Below are 26,238 nucleotides of genomic sequence, written 5' to 3'. Positions count from 1 at the left end.
TTTCAAAGTGAGTGACGGCAGTACGTGAGATCATTTGATAATATTTGGAATTTATTTGACACTTGAAAAAATATTTAGTATCATTTTAAACTTGAAGTACAAAGTTATTTTCAGTCAGTTCTAACCAAAATGGCTGTTATCTCAACGTTTTCCTCGTAACATAATCACTAAAATATCGTCACTGTCGGGCAGAAACCTCGTATCTCCAAGTTTCAAATGTGTACGTCTTTTGGTAAAGCAAAGCCCTGCTTCATCGTACAAGACTGTCGCACAAAACTAGTGAAAACAGCCGATCTACAAGCACACAACGCCTCGCGATGCGAGGCTCTCTGTGCTTGTAGATCTGCTGTTTTCACTAGTTTAGTACATTTTATAGATGATAAATACAAAACAAACAGTTTTGGACATACAACGTTTCCACCCGACAACGACAATATGCTATAAATATAAGGTACTGGGAGTGAAAATTATAATGTAGGGGTGCCTCGGATTAAAAAAATATTTATGGGGTGCCCTGAGACAAAAAAGTTTGGGAACTCCTGCCCTAGTGTGATACGCCCCCAACACAACAACTCACCAGTGGGGTCCACGGGGTAGCCTCCGGGCTGCATGTTGGGTCCCTGCTGGTACGGGTTCATCTGGGGGTATGGTCCGGGCTGGAAGCCCATGACGGGCTGGGGGTACCCCGAGGGCTGGGGGTACCCCGGCTGCCCGTAGGCGGGCGCCGAGGGCGCGCCGAATGCGGCGGCCGGGGGGAAGGGCCCCCCGGGGCCCGGGCCGTAGTTGGGGGGAGGGGGCAGGGTGAAGCCCGGCTGCGGGGGTCCGTAGACGCTGTTGTGGAGGGGGTTGTTCTCCCCCATGAAACCGCTCTTATCCTGCGACATGGTGGTCCTGCTGGCCGCCTCACTGCACTCCTAGTCCTACAGCACAGACAGACATGGAACAGAGACAGGCTGTTATTTAAATGGTGCATTTATATATGTTACAGTTAGATTGGGTAACTCAGTGAGATTGGGGTAAGAACGCTCGTTTTGTCGTTCACCACACACCCCTAACACCACCTGGATCAATTCACTTTGATAGTCTCTGCCGCACCTGTGTAATTCTGCATAATCACAATGAGATGGCGACAACAGCCATTCACTTGTGTAGTCGCTGACGTCACTCGTTTGCGACACCTCTTTCTTACTAGCCTAGCTCAGCTGTGTTTAGCCATTAGCTTACTATGCCTAACTCTAACCCTAACCTCAGTAAAACTATGCCTAACCCTAACCCTAAGTGAAAAAACGCAGTCGACAAAAAATGTTCGTCATAGTTTTAGTCGACAAAATCAACACTGGACTTGAGTTAAAGAATGTCTCCTCGGTCTGGGCCACAGGGTAGTGGTCCTAGGCTGGTAATCCAGACCAGCCTTGCAGCGTCGCAGGTTAGAGTCCCGGGCCTGACGACCTTTGCTGTGTGTCACCCACCCCCCCTCTCTCTCCCAGTTTCCTGTCAGCTTACTATAAATCTATCAATAAAGGCAGAAAAAGCCCCCAAAAATTATTACAATTCCGTAAAAAAAAATAAAAACAAAAAAAAGTCTCCTCTCCTCGTAGGTTCAAAGGTCACAGGTTGGATAATTGCAGTGCCCCCCCCCCCCCAGGGCACAGTCCCAAGAAAGAGAAAAACAAGACAGGACAAGACACACACACACACACACACACACAGTCACACACACACACAGTCACACACACACACACACACACACACAGTCACACACACACACACACACACACACACACACACACACACACCCCCCCCCCCCCCACATGACTTTATGACTTCATGGATTCACTTACTATACAAGTTACAACAATAATAAAACGTTGACTGTCTGTAATCACACTGTGCTCTGGAACAGAAAACTGCTTCTAATGAAAGAACTTCAAACAGGAACCCAAACCTTCATGTCACATGATTTTAACAATTTAATTAAACCCGAGTTGCTGATCCATATTAATCAACTCAGCTCCAACAAATTTACTCACAATTGCAATGACACCAAACCCAGGGTGAATGTAAGCCATTTACTATGAGAGGGAGTGGGTTGTTGGCTGATTTACCACTGTTTCAGGGATGCCTAACACCCTCGAATAGTAAATTGCTTTTCTACCACTTCTACCATATAAATGAAAAAAAAAAAAAAAAAAAAAACAGTTGTAACTTGCAAGATTATTTATTTATACAACTGCAACACAACAGTGGGCAGGGTCCATGAGCCAACTCAAGGTTGTTGACTGATTTACTCATTTAGGCCTAACCTATAGTTATGCCCAAATCAGAAATTAGCCTACAAAAACAAATATGTTGATACATACTGTACATGTACTATAAGCCCCTCCCATACACTAAAATGTGTACCCCGGCCCAGAGCCTTCTACCTACGGAGAGTTGCGTCACTCCCGTTCACTTCATGGGGCCAGGTCTTCTATGCACACATCTATTGGCGTATAGTGACAAACGTCGAACCGGAAGTTTACAAAATGCATTGAAGTCTATGAGGTGTAAAGTGACAATGAACCACGAGACCAGCGCTGTTTCTGACCCCGCAGTGGCAGGACTCTCTGATTAGAAGACTCTGCCCCGGCCTGAATGGGTTAAGCCAATCAGAATCCAGTATCTGAACATGTGACCACAAAAAGTAGTAGAAGTAAATATTAGGCATGCCACGATTCACTCAACCCACGATGCGATTCGAATCGCGATTCACAAATTCACGATTTTTTTAACACAAAATTATTTTCCACAGAAATTACCGAAAAATATATATTTTTAAATTATTATTTCTCTTAAACCCCCCCCCCCCCCCCCAAGCTATTATAATCTCATATGTACTACATCTTGATAACATTTATTTAACTACATGGCAAAAGTAGCATACTTTTCATGTAAAAGTACAGTACTTAATGTCTACCTGTGTTGTTGAGCTGAGTTCTAGTTGACGTCTGCAGCGTCTCAGAGCAGGAATTCAACTGACCAGGACTGAACTCGTCTCCAGAGCTTTGACGCCACAAGACCTGTCCATAAGAGGAAACTGTCAGCTGAGAATGCCAACATATAGCCAGATGTGTCACACCAAACTCTGGGCCCTGGGTACAAGGCATTCTTCTGAACAGAAATGCATAGGTTGCATCATGTCACGTATGCAGGATGAGGTGGAAGTGGAACCGGGGAAATTCATTGCCACACAGAGGCCCTGCCGCTAGCTACCTGAGTTCCCAGAAGTTATTTTCTTCAACTAGGGGGGCGAGAAGAACTTCTGGGAAGAAACCATCATATCTTTGAGCCGGAAGTCAGCCCACTCAGTGTAGTGAAACAGAACAGAACAGTCACTCATCTCTGTGTAGTGATGGTCCCATAAAGCAAAGTGGTTCTCAAACTTTTCAGGCCGTGACCCCCAAAATAATCATATTTTAACTGGGGACGAACGAGACGAGCACTAAGAGTTGAGGCATTACATTTTGTATAACACGGTTCTATTGTGAAAATAGCAGATCTGCATGCTCACAACGCCTCGCGTTCGCGAGGCGTTGTGAGCATGTAGATCTGCTATTTTCACGATTTCTGCCTCTAATATTTGACAAATTGGCCAATGTTTAATTTGTCATTTTAGAGGTGTTAAAACGTCCTTAAATTGTCACTTTAGAAAACTTAAAACTTTATGTTGATATGTTTACTGTTGAGAGAGAAAACAATGTTGCACGTTAAGTTAATCATCTGGGGAACCCCCCCCCAAATAATTTGGGGACCCCCCCTGGGGGTCCCGACCCACAAGTTGAGAACCACAGCCATAAAGCAAACAGAACAGAGCTATTTAAACATTCAGTAAGCCACTCCATTACACCATCATCTAGTCTGAACTGGCAGAGAGTCAACAGCTACATCTGACTGATTAGAAAACTGGAGAGACGGAGCGATGAAACGCTTTAGTAGAAGGATAAACAATGTAACCGCACACACACACACACACACACACACACACACACACACACACACACACACACACACACACACACACACACACACACACACACACACACACACACACACACACACACACACACACACACACACACACACACACACACACACACACACACACACACACACACACACACACACACACACACACACACACACACACACACACACTTCTACTTAAAGGGAGCTCTCCTTTTCTTCCGCCAGTGCTAGCGGGGTTGCCATGGACGCGTGCGCTGCCTTGGAAATAGAATGCATTATTAATGGGACTAGCCTGGGACTGGGGTAGGAGACCCAACTGCAGTGTCGTCACCCCACTGCGCACATGCGCACGCGCGCACGCACACAGACACACTCAGAATGCAGGACACAGGGCCGCTGATAAAGAGGGTGCCATCATGTCTGTGACATAGCCTACCAAATATATGATGTAAGATTCTAAAAAAATAACAATGCAATTCAGGGGTGCCGTGGATTAAAAGGTTATTTAAAGGAGTAGTTCACCCCCAAAATGACTTTTTTTCTATTGATTAGTCATGCCATGGAGACTAGAGTTCAATATTTTTTTTTGTTTTTTGTCGCATTCCTAAGACAAATGTGATAACAATAAATTTACCCCCATTGATTCCGGATGGTGACCCGTTTCGAAACGGGTCACCATCCGGAATCAATGGGGGTAGATTTACTCGAATCAAATTTTTGTCTTAGGAATGTGACAAAAACCAAAAAATATTATTGAACTCTACTCTCCATGGCATGACTAATCAATAGAAAAAAAGTCATTTTGGGGGTGAACTACTCATTTAACACTAATAGTGCCTGTTAATCTGAAGGTTGCTTGGTGCCTCGGTGCCACGCCGTTTCCTCCATAGGCCGCCGCTATTATTTTGAAGGGCTGGAAGGGGGTTGTTTTAGTTTTTTTGGATTATCACTTGACGGCAACGATTACGTCATCTAGTCACATGACAGTGTGAGCCCAGAAGAGAACATGGCTGCGCCCAGCGTTTGTGTACAGTATGGAAGAGTGGAGACCATCCTTTGTATAAGAATGTCCCTTTTGGAGAAAATGAGGTCTCTTTATGGGCCTCTCAATGGATTTACTATGGAGGACGTTAACTTCGCGTGCACGCCCGACGTGCGTTGTAAACAAATCGCGGACATTACCGATGCGGGCGGGACCGGAGCGACGTACAGTAAGTAATAATATCTTTACTGTATATACAGTAAGATTGACAGTCCTCACCGTCAACGGCGCCATGGTATTAACCCTTTCAATGACGGTGAGCGCCGTCAACAGCAGCAGAACAGTTAAAGGAGCTATAGTCAAATTTTTCTTGAAAAACAGATGCTAAATCGAAAATATTTTATAAAAGAAAATATGCTTCATATGTGTTTCTGTTCAAAAATGTCCACAAAAAGCGTAAAATAATGATAGAATAATCATTTTGGCCTTTGTCAGACTGACACTTTGTTTACATCCTATCAATCCATATAAAAGAATAGACTAGTAAACAAAGTGTCGGTCTGACAATGGCCAAAATGATTATTTTATCATTATTTTACGCTTTTTGTGGACATTTCTGAACAGAAACACACATATATGAAGCATATTTCTTAATAAAATGTGTTATTATTTTTATTTTAGCATCCGTTTTTCAAGAAAAGGTTGACTATAGCTCCTTTAAAGGGATGCCGTGAGTCAAAATGTTAGAAGAGCCCTGGCTTACATCACTGTGTGCCATGAGGTCGCTGTGATGCACAGTCTGGGTTGCTTACATCACTGTGTATGATAAAGGTCAGTGTTACGCAGCCTGCCATATTTTACCCTGCTGTCGTTTTTATTAACCTGAAGTGGAAATTAAACAAACTACAAAATCAACCTATAGGGTTTCATGTCTCTTTAAAGCCCAGGCCTCCAGTCCTTAGAGGAGAGCTTCATCAGGGAGGAGAGGAGAGGAGGAGGAGGAGGGGGTGGTGGTGGGGGTGAAGCCAAAGCCATTTCCACAAACTGCTGACCTCAAAATGAGTGGGCAGAGAAAGTACTGGGAAGCAGTGTGTGTGTGTGTGTGTGTGTGTGTGTGTGTGTGTGTGTGTGTGTGTGTGTGTGTGTGTGTGTGGTAGCACAGTGGTTCTCAACCTTTGGGTCGGGACAACCAGGGGGGTCCCCAAATAATTTTGGGAGGTCCACAGGTGATTAACTTAATGTGCTACATTGTTTTCTCACTCAACAGTAAACAAACCAACATAAGGTTTAAGTGTATATAGAGGGTATCTGCACATTTCTAAAGTGACAATTTGAGGACTTTTTAATACCTCTAAAATGACAACTTAAACATTGTCCAAAATGTCAAATATTAGAGGCAGAAATTGTGAAAATAGACGATCTACATGTTCACAGCGCGCCGCGTTGCGAGGCGTTGTGAGCATGTAGATCTGCTATTTTCACAATAGAACCGTGTTATACAAAATGTACTGCCTCAACTCTTAGTGCTCGTCAGGGTGGGGGGTCCCCAGTTAAAGTATGATTATTTTGCGGGTCGCGGCCTGAAAAGGTTGAGAACCAGTGTGGTAGCAGCAGCTTAGAGTGGTTCACAAACCTGTGTCTCTCTCCGGGACCCCGCAGACTAGTGAAAAACAGCAGATCTACAAGCTCACACTGCGTCCCGACCGACGGACCCTCTGTCTCTCTCATAAAGAGAGCATTTTATGTAGCGCCTTTTTCCAAGGCGCTTTACAAGGATCGTGCATTACATTCACCCAGGCATTCACATAGATAGACATTCATACAGCAATGGCGGAGGAAACCATGCAAGGCACCAGCTAGGGGTTCAGACTTCAGAGTCTTGCTCGGGATCCCGGGATCGAACTGGGAACCCTTCGGGAACCCTCTGTGTTCTAAGACAGTAACTCTACCCCTGAGCCACTGCCGCCCCTCATATCTACATACATACAGTACATGTACTGTATATACATATCATACCCTCCATCAGGGGAGGGCGATATGTTGATAAATATCGTTATGTCATTTCAGAGATATCGTATATATGGTGATACAATGAGGGAGCCTTATAGAAAATCCTTTTGAATCGTAATAGAGATTCATTGCAGAATTCAATTTAAACCTGCATTTTGGTCTAAATCAGTAGTTCTCAAACCTTAAGGTCTCCCCTTGACTATGACTGTATACAATTGAAACCAAATGGACCCTGAACTTGAAAAATAGCTATAACTTGAAAAATAGCTATAACAGTAAAAATAATCATGATATGATCGTGTATCATTTGTGATACTGCTTGGAAAAACATTGTGATATTGTATTTTTCCATATCACCACCCCTACCCTCCATCTCTCTCATATCTACTGTACTTACAGTATATACAAATAATCCCCTCTGTCTCGCTCTCTCTCTGTGTTGTGGTGAAATGTGCTGCAGAGCAGCTGAACAACGTCACTCTCTCCGTCCAGCTGTCTTTTTCCGGCTCCACAAGCCAAGCTCAACGACCGACGGTGATCCATTCATTATGCAACCAGAGCCTTTCCCGCCAGCCAGTCAGCCACACAACGGATCTGCCACGTGTTCCCGTTTCCAAGGCTTGACACTATTAAAGTCTCAGAGGCACTTGCCCAGTCGGGCAAGTACAGGTCATGTTCTGCTTGCCCAAAGGTCCATGCCCACTTGTCCGAAAGGTAAATCGTCCATTATAAAACGATCTGTAAAATTTAAATAACAGTTCAATTTAACCTTTTTTTTCTGGGGCTGTGTGATAAAAAAATGTCATACCTATTTTTTTAAGCCAAATATCACAGGGAGGTATTTAGTTAAAAAAAAATCGATGTTTTAAATTCGCCCATGCCCTATTCAAAAACACAATGCAATCATTAAGTTGACCACAAACAGTGGACAACAATTACTATGGATTGTATAAGCAGCGTGTATCATGTTACAGTAGTACTGCAGCACCATTAGGTCGGTGTGTCTGTCAGTACATCTGTCAAATGTAAAAACATCAGGTTTTAACTATGAGTACAACAGGTTGTGAATATACTGTAGCACAGGGGTCTTCAACAGGGGGTCCGGGACCCCTAAGGGGTACCTCAGAGTTAATACAGGGGGTCCTCCAAATCTTCCAATCCTTTTTATTAACAACTTGAACCCTAGCGTCCATAGTCTGAGAACTGTAGCCAAAAATAGCAGATCTACACGCTCACTGCGCCTCGCGCTGCGAGGCGGTGTGAGCTTATAGATCGGCTATTTTCGGCAAAGAGCTTTGGTGTAGAGGGGAAAAAGAGCAGACTAAGTACAGAGTGAAAGGTCAAGTTTATTAAGTATTGATGGCTCAAGTGGTTAAATATCTGAAAACATTAATTGACATGAATCCAAAATACACTGACGATTGCGCTCGCTGTCAAAATGATGAAACTATATGGAATCTATGAAAAGGTTGTGGGGGGGGCACCCACTGGCCTATTGGTCCAGGCGCATACCACTTAGGCATTGCTACATAGGCATGGATGCCTGGCAGCGTCGCCGGTTCGATTCCCAATCCGGACAACCTTTGCCACGTGTCACTCCCCATCTCTCCCCCATTTCCTGTCAGTCTACTGTCCTATCAATAAAGGCGTAAAAGCCCCAAAACAAAAAAAAGAAAAGAAGGGGGCACGGTGGCACAGTGGTTAGTGCTTCGCCTCACAGCTAGAAGGTCTTGGGTTCGATTCCCGCCGGGGGAAGCTGTGGGCGCTGCATGGGGGTGTGTTCCTCCCTCCGCGTCATCAGCGCCCACACCCTAGGTGGGGTTGGCGATAGGGCCTTTCTGTGTGGAGTTTGCATGTTCTCCCCGTGTCTCCTAGGGTAGATACCCTCACAAAAACATGCAGTAGTCCTGGTTTCTATACTACCTCCCCCTAGCCAGCCAGGTGCTCCCCAATTCCCCTGGTGCGGCAGGGGGAGAGTGGAAACCAGGACTACAGGTTAGGTAGTTGACACTGGGTGAGAAAATGGGTTGCAAAAAAACGTGGGATAAAAATATAGAAAAAAGGAAAAAAAAGAAAAGGTTGTGGGGGTCCCTGCTTCACCTCTCTCTCAACAGAGGGGTTCTTGGCCTGAAAACGTTGAAGACCCCTGCTGTAGCAGCATTAAGAGAGGAGTGGACAGTGTGAAGACCACTGCTGTAGCAGCATTGAGAGGAGTGGACAGTGTGCTGTGCAGTAAGCAGAAAGCACAGCTTTGCTGACCGCACAGCAGCTTCCTGTCCTCGTGCTACGCTCACCACTCACTCCTCCCTCTGTCTGCCTGTCTGGCGAGATGAGGGTGAGACAGAGACACGGCTGCTGACACGCACAAAGCAGCACACACACGCACGCACAGAGGAGTAAAGTGTGTATCATGTTGTCAGCATCGATGGTATACTGTACCTCTAAGGAAGCCAGGTTTTTTATGTTTACTGTATCTTACATGGCTTGGTTCAAAATACAGTAATGCACTCTAGATCTTGTTGTCATGGGGTACAGAATGGTATTACAACAGATTTGGTTAAGAGTTGAAAGGTAAACAAATGGTGCATTTATATAGCGCCTTTATTCCAAGCCGCTTTACAATGTGCATTGCATTCACACACCGACGGCAGAATATGTATGACACTGATTTACTATGCCACTACTGTGGCATGTTATGAGTCCATTAGTACTAGTGGTTCTCAAACGTTTTATTTGCAAGGACCCCTGTAACTTTGAGCGAGTGTGTACAAATGCAACCAAACTATAACTCTCAGAGTTATAGACATTTTATGGTCATTCGGGGTGATCTCTTTATGTGTTTCTGGTAATATTTATTGCCTGCTCATTTTCCTATGTCCTTGGCAAAAAAATACAAGCCAACCTGACGATAACCCCTGCTCAAAGACATCAAGGGGTCAAAAACAGAATGTGTTGTTGTTGGGGGGGCCATTTATTCAAATTAGGCTTAAATGCTATCAGTCGCTTCGTCAGGGCTCGGTTTCAGGCCTGGTATGTTTTGCTGGGCGGAGACTAGTTGGTGACTAGTCTTCCCCTGGAAGAGTAGACGGCTCGCTGTAACACAAGACCAGCTTCATTTCAGTCACGTCCAGTAATCGTGGCGTGGGGTCAGCCCAGGAATGGGATCAACTCATAGACCGTAGGAACTTAAACTGGAGCAACTCAAAGCAAGCCTGACTAAATCGAGACGTGACTATAATACAGTGGTTCTCCACCTTTTCAGGCCGCGACGCCCAAAATAATCATATTTTAATTGGGGACCCCCCCCCCCCCACCCTGACGAGCACTAAGAGTTGAGGCATTACATTTTGTTCTATTGTGAAAATAGCCAAAATAGCCATTTCTACCACTTTCTGTGGTCACATATGTGGTCAGATACTGGATTCTGATTGGCTTAAAACAGTGGTAAATCAGTCAACAAACTTGAGTTGGCTCATGGACCCCGCCCACTGAAACAATGAATGATTGTAACTAAATAACCTTGCAAGTTACAACTGTGTTTTCTTTCATTTATATGGTAGACGTTGTAGAAAAGCAATTTACCATTCGAGGGTCGTGGGTTGTTGGCTGAACCAGCCAACAACCCACTCCCTCTCAGTCTCATGGTAAATTTCTGCCTCGAATATTTGACAATTTGGCAAATGTTTAATTCGTCATTTTAGAGACTTTATTAAACAGTCCTTAAATTGTCACTTTAGAAATGTGCATATACCCACTACTTAAACTTTACTGTTGAGTTAGAAAACTTTACTGTTGAGTTAGAAAACAATGTTGCACATTAAGTTAATCATCAGGGGACCCCCCCAGAAATAATTTGGGGACCCCCCTGGGGGGTCCCGACCCACAGGTTGAGAACCAGTGAACTCATAGGCCGTAGGAAGGAACTTAAAGGGAGTAAACTCAAAGCAAGCCTGACTAAATGGAGACGTGACTCGATCGGTCACAGTCCTGTCATCTGATGTCCTCACTGCCTGGTGGAAACCTTGTATGTCCAAAACCCTTGCTTTTTTATTATTATTAGTTTAAAACAGACCCGTTGTGAGCTAGTAGATCTGCTATTTCCACTACTTCAGTGCTAAGCTCTTGTATGATGAAAGCATTAATTTATGGAAAAAAGTAAGAAAAGTTGAAATATGGAGATGAGAGGTATCAGCGACATCCATGCATGTGATGGAAAGCATTTCCTCAGAGCGAGAGCTTTCATTCCAAACAAGACTGGGGTTTATTTACTGTGTATGCAATAGGTCAGGCCAGGGGGTCCCCACATGATTTTGGATGGTCCCCAGATCATTTTGGGGGGGCCCCTGATGACAGTGAAGTGACAATTTAAGGATATTTTTTACAAACTATACAAAACTGGTCAACGTTTGTGAGCTTGTAGATCTGCTATTTTCACAATGTTTATCCAACAAAATGTAATGACTCCTACAATTCCAACTGCTTGTTAGGGCGGGGGGTCCCCAGTTCAAATATGATTCTTTTGGGGGGGGTCACGGCCTGAAAGGGTTGAGAACCACTGCCATAGATAACTTAGTAAATAGATTTGTAAACCACAAGCTGGGCAGAGTATATCACACAGCCGGTGTCAATAAAAATAATATTATAAAACAATATGACATTTTATAATACAAAGAGATCATTCTGACCCCCACACACGTTCCTGTTACCAACAGCAAGTGGAACATGTAAAACAACATGTTAATCTTGCTTTCACTTCCACACAGTGTTAAATAATATAAGAAAGAGGTACAAATTGTGAAGATAGCTTATCTACAAGCTTGCAACGCAAGGAGTTTTGAGCTTGTAGATCTGCTATTTTCACAATATTTATCCGACAAAATGTAATGACTCAGCTCCTACATTTCCAAGTGCTTGTTAGTTCAACTTCAATATGATTATTTTTGTTTATCTAAGGCCTGAAAATGTTGAGAACCCCTGCAATAGATTACTTAGAATCTGGGTCAATAATAATTGCTTAGTTGGAACAACACAACAGCAGCTGTCTACCTAATGAAAGAATGGAGATCATTGTGACCCCCACGCACACAAGTTCCTGTTACCAAAAGCAAGTGGAACATATTCATCAATGTAAAACAATGTGTTCAACTTCATCTTGAAAGTAACGGAAGGTTGAGGTTCAGTAAACTTCAGTTGAACCACTCTTTTGCTTTCACTTCCACAGTCACAGATCACAATCACAGTGAGGAGGAGGAGGGTGTCGTAGGCTAGAGTACAGTAGGTTACAGGAAGAATGTGGTTGACAGAAAAATTTCGGAGTGGAGCAACTCACTTAATCCTTTATTTATTCTCGAAAGACATTGAGGTTGCACTCATTTACAGTGTCCTCGAATCACAGTATAATGGCAATTTCAAATCAATAAATACATCAATGATAAAACAAATGAAACAGAAACATTCCCCTATCGTGTGATACAACACAAGTGTAAAAGCAGTTGCAGAGTGAGACACTTGTGGTTGTGGTTAGTTTAGCTCTGGTCCATAGCGTTAGTGGAGTTCTCCCTAACGCTATGTTCCTCTACATCCCAAATCCTTGGCAAATCCGGAAAGACCCGTCGTCTGTTCCGAAAATAACAAAAACTGTTTCGCCCCTCAAGGTATCAGTTGACAGTTGAAAGCTTACTCTACTTAGTGGACGCAGTATGAGCCCCCCACCACACGATTAAAATATATTTCTAGGGCAAAATGAAAAATATTTTATCGGATGGAGACTCCATTTCTTCTAGTTTTTCACAATTTGTTGTCACCATCATTCAGGGTCCCTCCCAACTCACTACTGCCGCGCAGGTCAGAGGACCGAATTACACAGAGCATTGTCTCATTGGGTGTTATTCAACTCTGTAAAGAGTCTTCAACCAGGAAGAGTGTCTCCATCCGGTGGAATATTTTTCACAGAGCTAAGCTCCAACATCAGGCTTTGTCCGGGCTCTGCAGTGTGGCCTACATCTGGCCTACATCTTGGTACAAAGCGCTCAACGTTAGGTGTACGCCCAGCCCGGGCCACTCACATTGGCCAAGCTTTGCGTGAGGCTTAAAGAAATTAACTCATAAATAGCACAGCTCACTTCACACTAGGAGTGATTTCTTCCTTCCGGAGAAATCTTTTATTTTCTGTCCTAAAAGAGTATTTTAGATGTGAGGTGGCGGGCTCAGTCAGAGTGTTCCCACTAATCTTAAAACGCTCTTTGTTTTGGTGAGTTCTTTTTTTACTAAACACGAGAGGCCTCCGCTAGCTTTCGTGTGCGGGAAACGAATGGAAAGTAGCGTTATAAGGCGAACTCCTTCTAACGCTATGGCAGGGGTCTTCAACAGGGGGTCCGGGACCCTTAGGGGGTCCTCAGAGTTACTACAGGGGGTCCTCCAAATCTTTCAATCCTTTTTATATTAACAACTTGAACCCTAGTGTCCATATTCTGAGAACTGTAGTGTAGCCGAAAATAGCAGATCTACAAGCTGCGAGGCGTTGTGAGCTTGTAGATCAGCTATTTTCGGCAAAGAGGTTTGGTGTAGAGGGGAAAAAGAGCAGACTAAGTACAGAGTAAAAGGTTACGTTTATTAGGTAATGACGGCTCAAGCGGTTAAATATCTGAAAACCAAATTAACATGAAAAATCCAAAATACACTGATGATTGTGCTGTCAAACAATGAAACTATATGGAATCTGTGAACAGGTTGTGGGGGTCTCTGCTTCATCTCTTTCTCTCAACTGAGGGTTCCTTGGCCTGAAAATGTTGAAGACCCCTGCGCTATGGACCAGAGCAAGGGTTGGGGGGAGAGGTGGGAGAGGTGGGTTGGAGCTGGGGGAGGGTAGGGGAGGGCAGGCCTGGGGCCGGGGTTTCACTGGTCTAGCCAGGAAGCCTTGTCGTCGTTAACACAATTAGATGAGCAGCAGCACAAAAATACCCCCCCCCCCCCCTCCCTCCCTCATGTACAACATGCAGCCTGCATGACTGAACAGCACATGGTGAGATCAACACAGACACACAGCACACAGGAAACAGCTGCACAAAGCAGCCTGTGGGGCCTACAGCCTCCAGCAGGGGTCTTTAACGTTTTCAGGCCAAGGACCCCTTAGTTGAGACAGAGAGATGAAGCAGGGACCCCCACAACCTGTTCATAGATTCCATATATAGTTTCATTGTTTGATCACAATCATCTGTGTATTTTGGATTCATGTCAATTTGTGTTTCCAGATATTTAACAACCACTTGAACCGTCAATACTCAATACATTTGACTTTTCACTGTACTAGTAGTCACTGTACTTGTCTGCTCTTTCCCCCCTCGAGACTAAACCTCTTTAACGAAAATAGCCGATCTAAAAGCTCACAACGCCTCGCAGCAAGTGGTTAATGTAAAAAAAAGAAGGAAAAAAGGTGTATATGACACAAAGATTTGGAGGACCCCCTGTAGTAAATCTGACCCCCTGTTGAAGACCCTTGCTGTAGAAGCCTCTACATGGAAGCCTACTAGCCTAGATAGAAGTCTACAGCCTACATAAAAGCATACAGCCTACTGTAAATGAGCCTACATGGAAGTCTACCAGCTTACACCTGCTTTAAATATGTAACTATATCATGAGGCCTGTAACTGTAGCAGTCTAGATAAGACAGGTGGGTACCTGCCTTAACAGTTTACTATTACAATGTAGGCATTTAGCAGACACAGTTAATCCAGAGCAGTTTACAATAGCCAAGGAGGACAGCACAAGGTAATACATCAAATGCAGAGAAATGGTCCTCTAAAAACTTAGGTAGGCCAAGAAGCAAGCTATTACACACCTACTGAAACAAAACCGTCAAAACATCAACATCAATAATCCTTACATGGAAGCTATACAACACTATCCACAAGTTTCCAATGTCCCATCATGCATTGCACAAAAAGTGGGCGGCAGTTTCAGTGTGGCAGCCGAGCCAAGCCAAGTGTGATCTACAAGCTCACAACGGTCGCATCTGTGACGCAACGTGAGCTTGTATGTCAGCTGGTACCCCGGATGTGTCCCACACGATTCTACAGTAAATTCCCTCGGAAACAGGTGGATAGCTTTGATGCACGATAAGATGCCAAGTCGAAAGTGGCCAGGTATCAGTCCAAAAGAATAAATGCTACATTTTAGCCTTTGCATAAGCCTGTGCAAAGGTCTTACAGGGTGGGCAAGTGCTACAGTAAGTACAGTAAGGGCTAATGTGGAGTCTGAAGAGGTGAGTCTTCAGATATGTACAGTAACTATAGATATGTAACTATATTATCACAAGTCCAACGCAGGAGTCATGGACTTCTCACTGCCATAAAAGGGTGGTCCCTTCCTGCCCTGGCAACAAAAAAAAACCTTTCAGATGCCTGGGAGTGCGACCTGTGACTAACTATTATATATATTCATTTGGAGGTCCATGACATAAAAACCTTTGAGAACCGCTGAGCTAGAGACACTGTGCCAAGACTCTGTTGTAGGAATGGGACGATAAGCGATGTTATAAGCGATGTTATAAATAGCCGATCTACAAGTTCACAGATCTGCTATTTTTTGGCAAATGTTCCGCCCAAGGATAATGGATTTTGATTATCGTGATAATATCATAAATTCTTTTGTTACAATAATCATGACATTTTCGTATCGTCCCATCCCTAGTTCCCTACTCTGTTGACAGTTCAGTTCAGTTCAGGACAAAACATACATATCTGTATAATGTGTACAAGTACAATAGCGAAACTCGGAACAATGGACACAGCAAATCGGTGCCACTGTGGCGCAATCTCAAACCAATCCATGGTAAAGGTAGTCAGGTCCATTTGACGTAATAGAGTCCAAGATGCTGAAAAGGGGGACATTGAATCTATTGATGCTATTGCTAGCTGAAGCCCGGCCCCTGGCTCAGATAGCATACAGTAAATAGATTAACATTAACATGGAGTTTAACACACACACACACACACACACACACACACACACACACACACACACACACACACACACACACACACACACACACACACACACACACACACACACACACACACACACACACACAGTATGTGTGTCATGACGATATTGATTATTGATCTTCTAGAAGACAGCAACTGTAAAAGTGCAGGCTATGTAGGTTTTTGGTATTATTTGGATTTGGAGGTATTGAGAAAGTAAAGATTGAGTGGTAATTAAAATCTTACAGTATCATTTTATAATGGATGATTTACTTTTCGGGCAAGTGGGCATGACCTTTGTGCAAGTAGAACATGACCTGTACTTGCCCGAGGGGCAAGTGTTCTGAGACCTTAGTGTAAGTAGCATGTAGCCTATAATAGGGCAAGAGCTTATCTCCTGTTTCTGCAGCCAGCGTGAGGCAGCTTGATGTACCAGTAAACCCCCTGGACATGACACTAGTATGTCTCAGGGGCTTACCCCCAGTCCAATCCTTGAGTGGACATGACACTAGTATGTCTCAGGGACTTACTGTACCCCCAGTCCAACCCTTGAGTGCCAAGCAGGAGGCACTGGCACTTTGGTATGAGCCCTTTGAACTCTGACCTCCCAGTCTCACACTAACCCAGAGGTTCCCAAACTTTTTTGTCTCAGGGCACCCCATGAATATTTTTTTAATCCGAGGCACCCCTACATTATAATTCTCACTCCCAGCACCTTACATTTGTACACTTGTATGTCCAAAACCGTTCGTTTTGTATTTATCATCTATAAAATGTACTAAACTAGTAAAAACAGCCGATCTACAAGCACACAACATCGCAAGGCGTTGTGTGCTTGTAGATCAGCTGTTTTCACTAGTTTTGTGCGACAGTCTTGTATGATGAAGCAGGGCCTTGCTTTACCAAAAGACGTACACATTTTTAACTTGGAGATACGAGGTTTCTGCCCGAGAGTGACAACATTTTAGTGATTATGTTGCGAGGAAAACATTGAGATAATAGCCATTTTGGTTAGAACTGACTGAAAATAACTTTGTACGTTTAAAATGATACTAAATATTTTTAGTGTCCAAATAAATTCCAAGACAAAAACGGTGTTTCTATACTGCAGTATTGGTACTTAAAAGACCACCACTGGCTGGCAGCCTGGCAGCATCAGCCTGGCAGGAGGAGCCAGATGCCCTCCGTGCCACGCTGTGTCAGCAGCAACTCTAGCCATGTCAAATAACGCACAGACATCCTCCTCACCTCACCTCACCTTGTGACAGACGACTGCACAGACATCCTCCTCACCTCACCTTGTGACAGACGACTGCACAGACCTCCTCCTCACCTCACCTTGTGACAGACGACTGCACAGACATCCTCCTCACCTCACCTTGTAACATCCTCCTCACCTCACCTTGTGACAGATGACTGCACAGACATCCTCCTCACCTCACCTTGTGACAGACGACTGCACAAGCTTCACTTCACATTGTTTTTTGAGCGGTGCTAATCATCGCTCCTACATCTGGCTTTGTCTGTATGTATACGAACGTACGTATGTAGAGTATATCCCACACCTGGCTCATTGGCCAAGCCACGCTCAATGAAAGAAACTCATAAAAAGCAATTCACAATGGTTGTGTTTTTTTTTTGGGGGGGGGGGGGGATCCTGGACAAATATTTTAAGAAAATACACAATTCGTTCAATGTCATTTGATTTACAAAACAACAATAATAATCATCATAATAACAACTAAACTAATTAAACAAAGTAAACAAATTACAGTCCCATTTGGTGATGCACAATATGCTAATTAATTGTCTAAATCCACGAAAAAGGGGGATAGGGGAGAAGCATTAAGCTTGTTGTTGGGCCCAATATGGAACATGACTGCCTGCGAGGGTTTGTTTTTAAATGGCAACGTTTAATTTAAGATCTCCAAATATGAACATCACTTGACAAGCTGCTACAGCTTACCAGCTGGCGTACCTTAAAACCAGAACAGCGTGGCAAATTGCTCTTCTTCAAAATTGGATCGGATTACTGACAAACTAGATTGATGATATAAAAAGACAGATCGATGCAAGATGGTAAACTGTTGTTCTCCTCTCCAACTTTCCATCCATCCGTCCATTGACTGTTTCTCTGATAGTAAAATGGAAATGGGAGCCCATAAAGATCCTGCCGGGATGAAGCACTAGTTTCCATGGCTGCTATAAAGATTGAGCAGAGCTGCTGGACCAGGTTCACGTCGGTCGCTCACTCAGCCTAGCAGACTTATCGTCTCTCTCTCTTTTAATGCCTGCAATGATGATAGTCTATCTTACCAAATCAATCAACCATGGAAAACGCACACAGTGCCCTTTCGCTACAACGTCCACACACACACACACACACACACACACACACACACACACACACACACACACACACACACACACACACACACACACACACACACACACACACACACACACACACACACACACACACACACACACACACACACACACAAAGGTAAAATGTTAAAGTACACATGCATACAACGAGGACCAGAAGAAGTAGGCAGGGCCTGTTTCACAGGGGGGGCGCTCTCCATTCCGACATGTCGCCACTCCGACAGTGACTTCTTATTGTCGGAGTGGCAACACTTCCATAGAGGTTAAGGTTAGGGTTAGGGCTGTCGGAAAGGAGACATGTTGGAATGGAGAGATGCACTCGTTTCACACACCCTGGCCCAATAACCGCTGTGGGCTGCATAGCGAAGTGGCGGAAGTGCTGCGGTCAAGGGAAGTTACGTCACGCAGTGCAGGTCTGTTTACATCTCCCAGTGAAAAAAAACTAAATAGATTGTAGCTCTTCATAGGTGTAATTTTGTCAGAATCCATGTTTTTGTTTGGATACCGAAGGGTCGGGAGAAGTAGAACTGTTTTGTTTTCCCCAGCGGGGAATGCGTTTGCGGGAACGCCGCACTGTGAAAAAAAAACATCATCCGGGGAGATTCTTGTGGCGGAAGTCGCACCGTTCTATGCCGTCTCAGCCTCATATTGTAACCAGGCTTTTATCGTTGCAGATGAGTAAGCCTGGCTACGCAAGGCTATGTTTCACCTGAAGAGTGAATTTGCTCAGTTCCGCACGGCATCATGCATCTCCTGCTATCAGGACAGCAACAGACTGGACAGAGGAACTGTTTGTACTTGAGACATGTAATGTTTACATCACAACACACTCATGACCCAGCAAGCACGGTCAGGACCTGGACCAATCAGTGACGTCTCCAATAGGGCCAGATCAAGTCAAACCATGACTAGTCAGATCTGGATTTACCAACATAAATCCTGCCCACGAAAAACGGACGTCCTGGATTAATCAGAGAGGGTCCGATCGAGGCCAGATAAATATCATAACTAGTCAGATATGTCCCAGAATATAACCTTATATGCTCATATTAGAACTAACATTACAAACAATAACAATAATCCTATAGTCCATATGACGTCCTGGAAATGACGTCAAGATCATCCCCATATGGGCTGTGATCTGGCCTAGTTCTGAACGTCACCGGAGGACGTTATCATAACGTCATCATGACATCACTTGGTTTGCAGGGTAGCCTTCTACCCCTGATCAACTGCGACTAGTCACTCTGTAAACTAAATAAAGACACAAGTGGACCGGTTTAACCAGGAGTACGTGTTAAAGGTAGTTTTTAGGGATGGTCCGATCAGGTTTTTTGGAACCGATCACCGAGCACCGATCACAAGATTTTGATCACCCGATACCGATCAATCACCGATCCGATCAAGTTATTATTTATATATTATTTATATTTTCTAAATGTTAATGTTTTAACTTTAATTAATTAATTCACTCATGAATTCATTTATATATTTGCCTTATAGTTATTTACCAGCATTACTATGTATTTATTATCATAGCAGTAACTAATTATTCCTTCAGCACTGTGGAAATCAATACCCCAAAATGGCCTCAAGTGGGCATACTGAACGGCTGGTTGATCGGATGCACCGATCGGATCGGATCGGTGAATTTACCTTTTGATCTAAACCACCGATTATCGCCGATCACGCTTTGATCGGCCCGATCCGATCCATTGCCGATTGATCGGTAACATCTCTAGGAGAATAACATTGGGAAGCATCAGTCGGTGGTACTGTAGCAAACACTAGATTTTGTATTGCATCACTCTCCATTTCCTGGATTTAGTTCAATCTATGCGAGCTAATGAAGAGCGATATTGGCCTGTTTCCTCATTGATTTAGCCTCACCAATGCTCAGTCAGAGACGCAGCCACCCACACAGATACATAGAGGCTCTAGTACTGTATATACTGTACTGGACAAACATGAAGAAGACTACAATAAGTGTGTCAGCAGTAATAGTTTAGCCCAGGGGTCTTCAACAAGGGGACTCCGGGACCCCTAGGGGGTCCTCAAAGTTACTACAGGGGGTCCTCCATATCTTCCAATCCTTTTTATATTAACAACTTGAACCCTAGTGTCCCGTCTGAAAACTGTAGACAAAAATAGACGATCTTGTAGATCGGCTCTTTTCGGCAAAGAGGTTTGGTGTAGAGGGGAAAAAGAGCAGACTAAGTACAGAGTAAAAGGTCACGTTAATTAGGTAATGACGGCTCAAGTGGTTAGAAATCTGAAAACAAATTGACATGAATCCAAAATACAAATACATGATTGTGCTGTCAAACAATGAAACTAGGGATGGTCCGATCAGGTTTTTTGGAATCGATCACCGAGCACCGATCACAAAAGTTTGATCACCCGATACCGATCAGTCACCGATCCGATCAAGTTATTATTTATATATTATTTACATTTTCTAAATGTTAATGTTTTAACTTTAATTAATTAATTCACTCATGAATTCATTTATATATTTCCCTTATAGTTATTTACCAGCATTACTATGTATTTATTATCATAGCAGTAACTAATTATTCCTTCAGCACTGTGGAAATCAATACCCCAAAATGGCCTCAAGTGGGCATACTGAACGGCTGGTTGATCGGATGCACCGATCGGATCGGATCAGTGCATCCACCTTTTGATCTAAACCACCGATTATCGCCGATCACACTTTGATCGGCCCGATCCGATCCATTGCCGATTGATCGGTAACATCTCTAAATGAAACTATATGGAATCCATGAACAGATTGTGGGTGGGGGTCCCTGCTTCATCTCAATCAACTAAGGGCCTGAAAACGTTGAAGACCCCTGGTTTAGCCGCAAGCAACCTAAGATGCTATATGTGCATCCAAGGTGCAATAACCTCCGTCGACGGCCCATTCACAAAACAGAAAAGTCTTATCTGATTAGGAGGATAAATAGCCTACACCAGTATGGGCACTATGGGAATAATGCAGATGGCATCACAAGTTGCTTGTGGCTAGTAATCATTGCCAAATCTATATGCCAAATAAATACTAGTCCATTTGCCCCTTCTCAATTTGGGGAATTGGGAAGGGGCAATTTGCCATTTGTTTCAAGTGTAAACAAATGGCATTGCCACCGACTATTTCTTCTGCAGTGGACTGAAATTCCCCCTGCAAAAACTCAATGACTAAAATGACACAATGAATTGAATACCAAGGACTTCCAACGTAAAAAAGAAGAAGAAAAAATACTGTAAAAGGACTTATTTGGGATGTTCCTTTTAGGCAGGGTGTTTAACTGTACTTGTACTGTAATAGATGTCCATTGTATTGACCATACTTGTACTGTTCTCCATTTTGTTCTAATAGAATAATCAATCAATCAAACAAACAAACCAACCAACAACAAATAATCTGACACAAGTTAATATGCATGCACACATGTAAATATTCTTTGAGCTGAACAGGACAGGCAGGCCTGTCAAATGTAAACAAACACCAGTGGTGGAAAAAGTACTCAAAGTTTTTACTCAAGTCAAAGTATCAATACTGCAATATAGAAATACTCCAAGTAAGTGTCCGGAATTCAAAATGTACTTGAGTAAAAGTACGAAAGCATTGGCATCAAAATGTACTTAAAAGTACCAAAAGTAAAAGTACAAAATGTTTGAAAATAGCAGATCTACAAGCTCAAATATAGCCACGGTATAAAATAGGGCTAAAGTGGATTAATGTGTGTTTTATAATATTATAATTTACACCTTCAAAGTAACTAAACTAGTAAAGTTTTCAAATAAGTGTAGTGGAGTAAAGGTACAGTATTTGGATCTGAGATGTAGTGGAGTAGAAGTAAAAGTATATTGGAAATTCCCAGGTAAAGTACAAATACTTCAAAAGTGTACTTAAGTACAGCACTTAAGTAAATGTACTCAGTTACTTTACACCAGGGGTCTTCAACAGGGGGTCCGGGACCCCTAAGGGGTCCTCAGAGCTACAACAGGGGGTTCTCCAAATCTTTGTGTGACTTTGTTTTCCTCCTTTTTGATATTAACGACTATTCTGATAACTTAAAGCTATACTGTGTAAGTTCAACTAGTGGTCAGTAGCGGTATTGCTTTTTTCGGCCGTTTTTCGGCCGGAGTCGTCGCGGACCACCGCCGCGGACCACCGGAGCGGCGCCGCAAACCACCGCGACCGATAGTAATCCGTGGAGGGCTAGAACGCATGGTAGAACGTAATTTTCTGGCCAGGATTTGTGGATTAAGAGGTTAAAATCCTTCACCATGGTAAACACTGTAGCCAAGCGGAGGCGCTTCCTGGATACCAGAGCAGATAAGCTGTGATTGGCCGGTAGTGTACCATGTGTGCATGATCGGCGATGTGATTGGGCAACGTATACACAACGTATACAGATGATGCAGATTACGTCATTTTGGCGCGAAATCCGGTCCACGGCCAGGATCATAGAAAACATATAAAGAGAAGGCTTCAGAAGCTGAAAATAACGGAGTGGGTGTTCTAAAACTTTAGCGATTTAACAGTTAGGACAATTTTAAGATTTGTTTTATAAAAAAAGTTACATGGTACAACTTTAAGCCAAAAATAGCAGATCTGAGATGTTGTGAGCTTTTAGATCTGCTATTTTTGGCAAAGAGCTTTGGTGCAGAGGGGGAAAAGAGCAGACCAAGTACAGAGTGAAAGGTCAAGTATTGACGGTTCAAGTGTTTAAATATCAGAAAACACAAATTGACATGAATCCAAAAAAATACACTGATGATCGTGCTGTCAAACAGTGAAACTAAATGGAATCTATGAACAGGTTGTGGGGGTCCCTGCTTCATCTCTCTCCCTCTCCCTCTCTCTCTCTCTCTCTCTCTCTCTTTCTCTCTCTCTCTCTCTCTCTCTCTCAACTAAGGGGTCCTTGGCCTGAAAACGTTGAAGACCCCTGCTTAACACCACTGGTATAAACACCTGCATCCATCCATCCATCCATCTAGGCCTCACTGCCTGCCTGCTCCTATGGATATCAATGCGACATCATCTACATAAACTAGCATCACATGCTGCTGCCTACAGTACATTATGCGTGTCGGACAATAACACAGTATAGATCAAAGCAGAAGTATGTGTATGTTGTGGTCAGCCATGAGAATACATTAATATGTAATATGGGGGGGGGGGGGGGTGTAGCAGTTATCATGCTATGGCTAGCATGTTAACAGGACGACAGGTGCCTTTATGTAATTATTACACACACACAGACAGAACAGTTTTGGAAAATACACGTGTTGTTCATTATTCTATTCATCATATTTGTGTATTTAGGTCGTTTCCCCATCATGTATGAATGTGATTGTGTAGTCTGTATAACAAGAAGCACACGTTTGTGGGGGGTCCGTTGTATTTTGCGGCCGTTAGAATTGTATTTTAAAATTTATTATATTACATAAAGGGAATTCTGAAAGACAAACAGTTTCCTATAACTGCCATATTTAGAAATAGTTTAATAAAAAATTGTTAAATAAAATATGTATGATAAAAACGGACTAAAACGAGCGTTAAAAACACAACACACAGGACCACTGCACTCCATCCACAGCCCAGCGTGCAGTCACACCACGCCGAGAGCAGTGACCTAGCGAATTCTGCGACCGCCCCGCGTTCGTACTTTCCTTTACGGAGAAGAGAGTTTTATACGTTTCTACTCTTTTCTACTCTGTAGTTTTAGATAGCGGTGAGAACCCGACAGAAATAAACTGCTTGGTTGTTTATTCCGTCAAAGAAACGTTATTGTCAACCCCGTGCGGCTCCGTATTCGACAAGTCACCGATTTCGGTGTAGTCCCGATAACAGCATACTGGCGTCGAAAGAGAGAGAGAAACAACATCCATGTTTTAGAGCCGGGTCCGACAGATTATATCTCAGAATAATAATAACGACAACATTTACAGGAGAACGAAGGCTTCTGTCGTTAAACAATATGAACATAATGTATATTCTTACCTTGTGGTTGTCCTTTTATGAGGATAATGTGTTTTATAATGTTGTGAAGTGAACGTTGAATTCACTGTGACGCTGTCTGACTGTCAGTGTTGTAGGGTTGCGCGAGCCATGACGTCACCTCACCATACCGCGTGTCACGTGACGTGCTGTGTGGGAACCTCCAATAAATATTTTCATTTTTCCTTCTTTTTTTTTTTACAAATCTCTTTATCAAAGCTATTCTCAGGGATGCATACAGTCAATTAGGAATTGTATCCTTATATTATATACTTATATTTTTAAATTTGTGATAGGCCTATGTCCAAAATTCACTTTTCATAAATACATGCTTTTAAAGCTGGTATGTTTAACACACGTTTTAGCACAATCTTTCTCCACATATTTCATAGGAACGGTGATTAGCAGCATATTATGTTTAAAGAGCCATTCACACTGAGCACTATAACTATAACCTCGCCTACCAGGCTTTTTTTTTTTTTTAACTATAGTTAAAAAAAATCTAACTCAAGACACCGACTATAAAAAAAATACAAAGGTGAAGAATATAGTTAAAGTTATCTTTATAGTTATGGTTCTCAATGTGAATGGCACTTTGATTGGGTGTTTAAGTGATACTGTTTTTGGTTTAAAAAGAGAAGCCCACACAAACATCATTTATCAGCTTAAATGTCCCAGTTCAACTCTTTTTTTAGTTTTTTTTTTGCCCTATCACTTCCAATTTCACTTGTTTATCCGGTTTCCTGTATGAGTTATCTCTCCTGGTTGGATCAAATTGATATACCATACACACAGGAAGGGTCAGAGCAGGCTTTGTTTCGTGAGGACATTGTCCTCCTTCAATATCTGCAGGAAACTTCTGCAGGTTGTTGGATAAGTGTGGTTTCCAGTGTCCTTTACAATGCTGTGGTGTGCAGTGTGCTGCTGGGGAAGAATGCAAGAATGGTCGCCCCAAAACACGCTCGCCCCGGGTCAGGTACGTGACCAGGCCAACGAACCTAAACACAACGGTGGGGGCCTGGAGGTTTTTGGCCTAACTACTTCCTAACTTAATGTCAGGGGCTCTGTAATCTGTTCTCATTAAGCGGGGTGAGAGCACCGCACAGGCAGGGCGGTGTTCCGGGTGAGCACTCTGCACCAGCGGGGCGAGTGGTTCGCCGCTATAGGGACGAGAGTATCGCTTAAGCAGGGCAAGCGGTCCACTCAAAGAACGGGTGCGAGCGTGGTTTGGGGCGAGCGTTCCGGTTACCCTGCAGGCAAGCAGTGCAAAGCACAAAGGACTACACAGAGACTGGACAGACTTATCAGGCGGCCTGGCTCTGCTCTGTGGTTGGGATGGAGCTTTTCGTTTTTTTGTGTTTTTCTGCTTTTATTGATAGTGAACAGTTAGACTGACAGGAAACGGGGCGAGAGAGAGATGAGAGTGACATGCGCAGCAAAGGTCGTCGGGATCGGGAGTCGAACCTGCGACACGCTGCCGTGCCTGGACCGCTAGACTAGCCGCACCGGCTGGAGCTGACTCTTTGTGGCAATTCAGCGACAGAGAAGATAACTCTGGCTATGACTCTATTCATCCAGGATGGAGGATGTTAATCAGTCACTGCCCTGCAGGCCTGCACACAGCCCTTACCTCACAGACAGTTATGTTGTAAACTAGAACACATGAACTCCTTCATCCCCAGGGCTACAACAAACAAATGGGTGGCATTGGTAGAGAAACCATTAGAACACAGAGGGTTCCTGAAGGGTTCCCGGTTCAATCCCAGTCCGTCCATACTAGGGATGGGTATCGTTCAACTTTTAATCGATACGATACCTTTTTCGATACCTGGGAATCGTACGATACCTTTTTCGATACC

General features: G+C 43.5%; 1 protein-coding gene across 2 annotated transcripts in view; it reads right to left on the bottom strand.

Annotated features, from left to right (window-relative positions):
* Positions 1-24,461, bottom strand: part of grinaa (glutamate receptor, ionotropic, N-methyl D-aspartate-associated protein 1a (glutamate binding)) — a 54,124-nt gene extending 29,663 nt beyond the window's left edge. The window contains exons 1-3 of one of the 2 annotated variants that reach the window (XM_080735086.1): positions 24,383-24,461; positions 2,957-3,059; positions 578-920 (exon numbers count right to left, since the gene is read on the bottom strand). In XM_080735086.1, the coding sequence (XP_080591212.1) occupies positions 578-884 (307 nt within the window). In that variant the 5' untranslated portion in view covers positions 885-920; positions 2,957-3,059; positions 24,383-24,461. The remainder of the gene's footprint in view (positions 1-577; positions 921-2,956; positions 3,060-24,382) is intronic. The other variant, XM_080735087.1, reaches the window with a different exon arrangement.
* Between the last annotated feature and the right edge of the window lie 1,777 nt (positions 24,462-26,238).

The sequence above is a fragment of the Nannobrachium achirus genome (genome assembly GCF_963921795.1).
Source record: "Nannobrachium achirus genome assembly, chromosome: 10".
NCBI classification, from domain to species: Eukaryota; Metazoa; Chordata; class Actinopteri; order Myctophiformes; family Myctophidae; genus Nannobrachium; species Nannobrachium achirus.
The sequence above is the reverse complement of the archived record's forward strand: the minus strand, read 5'-3'. Positions and strand labels throughout refer to the sequence as shown.